General features: G+C 28.2%; 1 protein-coding gene across 1 annotated transcript; it reads left to right on the top strand.

Annotated features, from left to right (window-relative positions):
- Positions 1 to 7,026: 7,026 nt before the first annotated feature.
- Positions 7,027 to 7,761, top strand: LOC139855661 (ABC transporter I family member 1). Its single transcript, XM_071844908.1, has one exon. The coding sequence runs from the start codon at positions 7,084 to 7,086 to the stop codon at positions 7,759 to 7,761; it is 678 nt and encodes a 225-aa protein (XP_071701009.1). The 5' UTR covers positions 7,027 to 7,083.
- Positions 7,762 to 8,163: the final 402 nt, after the last annotated feature.

Here is an 8,163-nt window from a genome sequence, read left to right as displayed (position 1 = left end):
AGTATCATGATGAAATTAAAATATTGTAAGATATTGATTTAAGAGGAAAAAAATATCGATTTTATTATTTTTATCATTATTATTATTATTAAAAATATTATTTATATTAAAACTATCATTTTTATTAAAATTATCATTTTTAATAGAAATATCATTGTTATTATAAAGTATCATTATTATTATCAATTTAGTATTATTAATAAAATGATTATTATTATTATTATTATTATTATTATTATTATTATTATTATTATTATTATTATCGATAATATTAAGAAGTATCGTTATTATTAAGATTATCATATTTGTTAGAAAATGTATTCATTAAAATTATCATTTTATGAATATTATTAGTATTATTAATAACAACAATATTATTACCACTGTTATTATCATTAACATGATTATAATAATATTATTTATTATTAAAATTATGATTGTCATTAATAAACATAAATAATGTTACTATTATTATTATTATTATTATTATTATTATTATTATTATTATTATTATTAAAATAATTAATATTATTATTATTACAAAATAATACAATTTTTGTCATTATTATTATTATCAATATTATTTTATCAAATAAATATGCGATACAAAGATATTTTTACCACACGTAATATAATTACATTAATAATACGTACCACTATATTTTTATGATATGAAGTGAATTTTATAAATTTTATTACTTGAGACATATAAAAGTATATTTTTATCATAAATAAATTTTAATATAAATTTTTATGTATTAATAAATGACTTGTATTATTTACTCTAATAAAATCTGAAAAATATATTTAAATATATAAAACGACGATATTTAAGTTATATAATAAACATATATAGATTTTGGAAGTCATTTTTGGATTAGATGACTTTTGTTGACTTTTGCATGATAATCTCGAGCATTAGGATTGTGATACACTATGACCTGACCTAAATTGTTAGACAGATATTGACCAACATATAAATATACATACTTAATATAGGTTCATGAATCCGAGGCTAACCCTACAGTTGTTCAATGCCGTCATATGTATTTTTACTACAAAATATAGTATAGTGAGTTTTATTTGCTCTCTTTTTAAATGCTTTTGCAATATATATTTTTGGGACTGAGAATACATGCGCTGCTTTTATAAATGTTTTACAAAATAGACACAAGTAATCGAAATTACATTCTATGATTGGATTATCAAAATAGAATATCGCCCTTCAAGTCTGGTAACCTAAGAATTAGGGAAATGGCCCCTAATTGACGCGAATCCTAAAAATATATCTATTAGGCCTAACAACCCCCATTCATGTCTATGGATGGCTTTAGTACTTCGATATTATTATTATACAGACGTCGATGTCTGTGGGGATATTATATGCATTATAGTTAATGTCGGTTACCAGGTGTTCAATCCATATGAATGATTTTTATGCAGATGGATATATGCATGCATGATGTTTATGAGAAATTAAAATATGAAATCTTGTGATCTATTAAAAATGATGGAAATGAATATTGATGATAAACTAATGAACTCACCAACCTTTTGGTTGACACTTTAAAGCATGTTTATTCTCAGGATTGAAAGAAATCTTCCACTGTGCATTTGCTCATTTTAAAGTTATTACTTGGAGTCATTCATGACATATTTCAAAAGACGTTGCATTCAAGTCGTTGAGTTCATTAAAGATTATGAATAAGCAAATGACAGATTAGGTCATTTATAGTTGGATATTATGAAATGGTATGCATGTCTATCAACTTCCGATGTAATGAAAGTTTGTCTTTTAAAATGAATGAAATGTTTGTAAAAATATATCATATAGAGGTCAAATACCTCGCAATGTAATCATATGTTATTGTATTCGTCCTTATGGATTAGGACGGGTCGTCTCATAAACCCTCTTCGGGTTGAACATAGATTTGCAATATGGATTGGGCTAATTAGTTACTAACTTGGGCTTATGAATTTTCTAATGGGCCGACGGAGATTTAGGTTATAAGGATTTCGGGTAGTAATTAAATCAGAAAAGTATCACACAGTCTATTGGTTTGGTATGTTATCGGTTTAGCGGGAGGTCGCAGGTTCAAACCCGGACTTGGGCATTATTTTTAAGGGCAACTTCTTTGAGGTAATATTACTATTACCATTACCATTAATATTATTATTATTATTATTATTATTATTATTATTATTATTATTATTATTATTATTATTATCATTATTATTATTATTAATATTATTATTATTATTAGTATCATTTTTATTGAAGACTATCATTTTTGTTAAAAGTATCATTTTTATTATTATTATCATTATTAGAAAAGTTATCATTTTTATCAAAATTATTATTAATACTATCATTATTTTTATTTTGACATTAATGTTATTATTTTTATATTATCAATATTATTATCATAATAACTATTATTATTATTATTGTAAAATAAAACAGCTTTTTATTTATTATTATCAATATTATTTTATCAAATAACTATTAGTTATATAAAACCATATTTACTACATATAACATAATTATATTAACATTTTATAATAAATATTAATAAATATAATTAGTTAGGTTATTAATGAAACACATAATTAAAATAACAATTAAATAACTAATAATATATAAATTCGTTCGATTACAATTATATGTGTTAATATATATATATATATATATATATATATATATATATATATATATATATATATATATATATATATATATATATATATATATATATATATATATATATATATATATATATATATATATATATATATATAAATGATATAGGTTCGTGAATCTGAGGCCAACCCTGCATTGTTCAGTTCCGTCGTATGCATATTTTACTACAAATATCGTATTGTGATTTCATTTGATTCCCTTTTACTCTTTACATTTTTGGGACTGAGAATACATGCGCTGTTTTTACAATTGTTTTATTAAATATTTTTGGACTGAGAATACATGAGATGCTTTTATAAATATTTGACGAAATAGACACAAGTATTCAAAACTACATTCTATGATAGAATTATTTGGATTCAGTGGTTCGATTTCTATAAAGATTGCATTAGATACCATCGGTGAGAAATTTTTGCATTGCACGATGCATTAGCTACCGAAATGGTTCGATTTCTATAAAGATTGCATTAGATACCATCGGTGAGAAATTTCTGCATTGCACGATGCATTAGCTACCGAAATGGTTCGATTTCTATAAAGATTGCATTAGCTACCATCGGTGAGAAATTTTTGCATTGCACGATGCATTAGCTACCGTTGGTGAAATTGTTTTGCATCTTGATAAATGGTTCAATTTCTATAAAGATTGCATTAGCTACCATCGGTGAGAAATTTTTGCATTGCACGATGCATTAGCTACCATTGGTGAGATTGTTTTGCATCTTAGTTGCATTAGCTACCATCGGTGAGAATTTTTTGCATTGCACGATGCATTAGCTACCGTTGGTGAGACTGTTTTGCATTTTTCGGTGTTCTTCATATGAATGATTTTTACAGCAGTGAACAGACCTGCACAGATTGTTTTCGAAATATGAGTATCTTGTGGTCTATTATATTATTGGAAATGATTGTTTATGATAAACTAATGAACTCACCAACCTTTTGGTTGACACTTTTAAAACATGTTTATTTTCAGGTCTGAAAGAAATCTTCCGCTGTGCATTTGCTCATTTTAAAGATATTACATGGAGTCGTTCATGGCATATTTAAGTCAGTACCTCGCAATGAGACCAGCTGTTGAAGACTTCGTTCAGGTGGATTAGGACGGGTCGCTTCAGCAAGTTTGATAATTAGCACATACGTGTGCCATTAATTTTCTACGATCATATTACGATTATAACAAAAATAGAGTAAATATCAGTTCGTAAGAATTATCATTCACGAGGTCTTTCATATCTTAAAGTAAGTGCCAATAATCAAGTTTGCATATGATTTAATTAAAAAAAATAAAGTATCTTTAATTTTTTAACGATACTACTCTCTTTAATTAACATTTAATAAAATATTTCTTTAAACGAAAAAATAAAACATATATTACTCTATATATCTAAATGATACAGATCAAATGAATAGTAACTCTCAAAAGTTTCAAAAACACCCCCCAAGTTTTTTATATTTTCATAATTCAATTTCGCCCTTTATAACAATTAACTTTAAAGCTTTTATAAACTTACCACATAGTTTTCACATTTTATACTTTAACCGATCCCATAACTATTAGTAACTAACAACTATTTATTATTATTATTATTATTATTATTATTATTATTATTATTAAATAAACCACATAATTTTTTACTTTATTATTGTTTAACTTTTTTTCTTATTATAAATTAACTACGTAACTCATTATATATATATATATATATATATATATATATATATATATATATATATATATATATATATATATATATATATATATATATATATATATATATATATTATTCTCTACATCTCTAAAAGATAAAGACTTTATGATTAGTTATTCCCCATGCTTTAATCGTTTATACGTCGTGCAAAAAGGTTGTACCCACAATGATACCACACTAAACATTGAGAATCATTATAAACTTTAGGGCGCCAAATATAAATTCCTAGGGTAAAAAATGTAAACTCCATAGGGGTCTAAAGTTAAAGTTCAAGGGCCAAATCGTAACTTCTTTATCTTCCATAAAACTCCCCAACAAATCTACCTAAATTTTTAACCGCCTTTAAATTTTTGTACGACTTGGGATAGGTTTAACCGACATAACCATTAAACACGAAATAATTTTACGAACCAAACACAACAAATAATATTCGAAACGAAGTCCCAACGCGGAGCGATGGGCTCTCCACTAGTATTATCTAATCTAAAATAGAACATTGAAACAAAAAGTTTACATTTGCCCACAAATAGATATTTATTTATTTATTTTTTATTTTATTTTTTAATAGAAGAAACTACGATCCGAGTATCCGACCCTATCATAAAACCCTAGATACCAAAACAGACACCAATATCAAAATCCCAACAGCATCTGTTTCTGGAAACCTCCCTGTAAACTTCTTATCGCCACCGTTGCACCACCGCTTCAACTAACCGCCGTCAGGTATAATTAATTTCAATCACTGCAATTAACTTGCACAATTAAGTCGATTGATGACTTCTTTAACTAATTTAATTACAATTAGTTCATTCTTTTACTAGTATTGAAAACAAATCATACGTTATATATGGAATTATGAACCCTGATCTTAAATCAATTAATTGCATTTGCAATTAGTTGTTTTAAAGTTACAAATTGTATATGTAAATCGGTTATGAAATAGACTTTGAGACTGATTTGTATGCATGTAAGAGTTAGGGGTTTTGTGTTGATTTAATTATTGATTGATGCAAATTGACAATCAATGCAAGTGATGCTTGTTATAAAAAATTATATGTTTTTACATTAAAGTTCTATTTTTTGTTCTTGTTTTGCAGGCTTAATTAATCTCTACCCGTTCTTAGTGGACCGCAGTTGTTTGTGAACTTTCGAATAAGATGGAGGATTGGGGTAAAGCTACTTTTATCTTTGTGTTATTTATATACTTGTCTTTTTTGGTTTTTTATTGCATTATTACTTTTTCTCTTTATGTAAGTTTTTTGCTTGTGTTTTGAAAGTGATTGCATTGTCAATGATGGAAACATCAACTTGGCGAGTTTTCAATAACCAATAGTTGTAATTTATGCTTGAATTTATCAAGAATGATTAAAAGTAGACAAAATAGTTCTAGTGCTAATGTGTGAGGTTGCATCTTGGCTTAATATCGTTAGCTAAAATGTGGTCGACATGGTAATCGCTAGTTGGAAGATAAAAAAAGATTTCACTAGCAAATAACTTATCATGTTACATTTCGTGGCTTTTCGTTATAGTGTCTTGTGTTAGGTCTAAGAATAACTCATTATGTAAATTTTTTTGATCAAATATGTATTGTCACACACATAACAACTATTTCAACTGAATGTGGCAGAGGATGAGCATGACCTGCTAGTCAAACAAATACAAGTTACTCAAATATTTTTGAATTACTTTGTATGGTTTTGAATTAAGATGCTATTATGATAATCATTTTAATTTTAATTCATTTACCTAAGCTCACGAGTATAATGTTCATTATTGATATTATTATCACCGTCACGGCGTTACCATTTCCGTCAATCATATCATTGTCCGCATGATTACATTAGTTATATTGTCTTTATGATAATATGTGATTTTGTTAGCTATGCACTGAACGCTGATGTTGTAACATTATCTGTATATTTGTTGCGTTGTTCGTAATTTATGCAGGAGTTTGTGAATCAGGGTTTAAATCGAACGATTATAGATTTTGAACGTGATTATGTTGGTTTATCACGAATGTATGTAGATCTGAACGTGTATAAAATATGGATCTAATGTGAATGTTTGATGATTTTGAACCAATTGTTAACAAAAAAACCATTTTGCACCGAAAATTACAATAAGAGTGAAGATATAGGGAAATTGGAGTTCATTCCTTCGTGTAGAAAAGATACACCGTAGGTGTTTGATAAAAAGCCATACACTTAAAAAGTTGTATCAAAGACTATACTTTTCCCCTAACTAAGTGATAAAGATTACATTAAAAAGTTGTGATTCGTCTATGATGATGTTCTTCCTGAGATTATGTTGTCACGTTTTTATGGTAATGTACCATTATTTGTTAACAGCAATATGTATATTACATCAAAATGTGAATGTATTGCCTTATTTTGTTTGACTGCTTTGTCGTTTGTTATTTAAGTATGCTTAATTCTTGCTTCGTATGGCCCTGCTTTGGACTATTGACATTGTTACCTAATTACCTTTTTTTTCAAATGGTTTTTTCATATGGAAAACAACCCATTAGTCCATTACCTTATGAGTGTTGGTGATTTAGTGTATGTCATTAATGATGTGCGTACAGGCTGATTTGTTACTCCTTTATGGCAGGTCATAGTATGTTTGCATGATCCACTCTAATTCAACTTTAAACTCGTAAACGTATCATCGATGTCCTTACGTGGGCCCCCACTTCCACGGCTACTTCTCAACAACGTTTCTTGTATGAGAAATGCCCAACAGATCTTGCGCCACACAAACATATCCATTCATGACGGTGGAGCCCTCGTACTCACAGGTGCAAATGGGTCAGGCAAGTCAACATTCTTACGCATGTTAGCCGGATTCTCCAAACCATCGGCTGGTGAGATCCTATGGAACGGGCACGACATAACTGAATCGGGAGTTTTTCACCAATACAAACTTCAACTCAACTGGCTCTCATTAAAAGAAGCCATAAAAAGCAACTTCACAGTTTTAGATAACGTTCAGTGGTTTGAAGTTCTTGAACATAAAATGGGCAAATCTTTACCCGCTTTAGAGTTCATGGGTCTGGGGAGATTAGCCAATGAGAAAGCACGAATGCTTTCAATGGGTCAAAGAAAAAGATTGCAACTTGCAAGAGTGATTGCTATGGATAGACCAATTTGGCTGCTTGATGAGCCTTCGGTTGCTTTAGATGATGAAGGTGTGAAACTATTGGAGCAAATGATTGCAGATCATAGGAGTCAGGGTGGAATAGTCATTGTAGCGACACATTTACCGATTGAAATTGAAGATGCTATGATCTTAAGATTGCCTCCAAGGTTTCCAAGAAGAATTACTTTAGTAGACATGCTTCCCCATTGAGGTGAACTGACAGATCTAGTCTTTTAAACTATAATGTTCATTTACTCTTCTTAAAACTTGTATTACATGATTGGATAAAGGAGAAACACAAAAAATACTATACAAATATGAAGCAGCCCTCCCTAGTTATCTTTATGTAGATTTCTTTTGCTACCTTTTTACTAGTTTACTTCCCTATTAGCTATCTCAATTGGAACTTTTAGCTTTGAAATATTATGAATTCTTTGTATTTCCTAGCTTATCGTTAGTTTTTCAATAGATTTTGCCATTAAAAATTGGCTTTGCTCCTACGAGGTTCAGGTTCATTGGGCACATAAAGTAATAGGTTGCTCCAACAACTTTCATAATGTGGACATTTAACTTTTTAATCATAATACACAATAACAATACTCAATCTTACAA

The sequence above is a fragment of the Rutidosis leptorrhynchoides genome, chromosome 6 (genome assembly GCF_046630445.1).
Source record: "Rutidosis leptorrhynchoides isolate AG116_Rl617_1_P2 chromosome 6, CSIRO_AGI_Rlap_v1, whole genome shotgun sequence".
Taxonomy (NCBI): domain Eukaryota; kingdom Viridiplantae; phylum Streptophyta; class Magnoliopsida; order Asterales; family Asteraceae; genus Rutidosis; species Rutidosis leptorrhynchoides.
The sequence above is the reverse complement of the archived record's forward strand: the minus strand, read 5'-3'. Positions and strand labels throughout refer to the sequence as shown.

Coding starts and splice junctions, on each gene's coding strand:
- LOC139855661 (XM_071844908.1), top strand. CDS start 7,084: ATGTCCTTACGTGGGCCCCCACTTCCACGGCTACTTCTCAACAACGTT.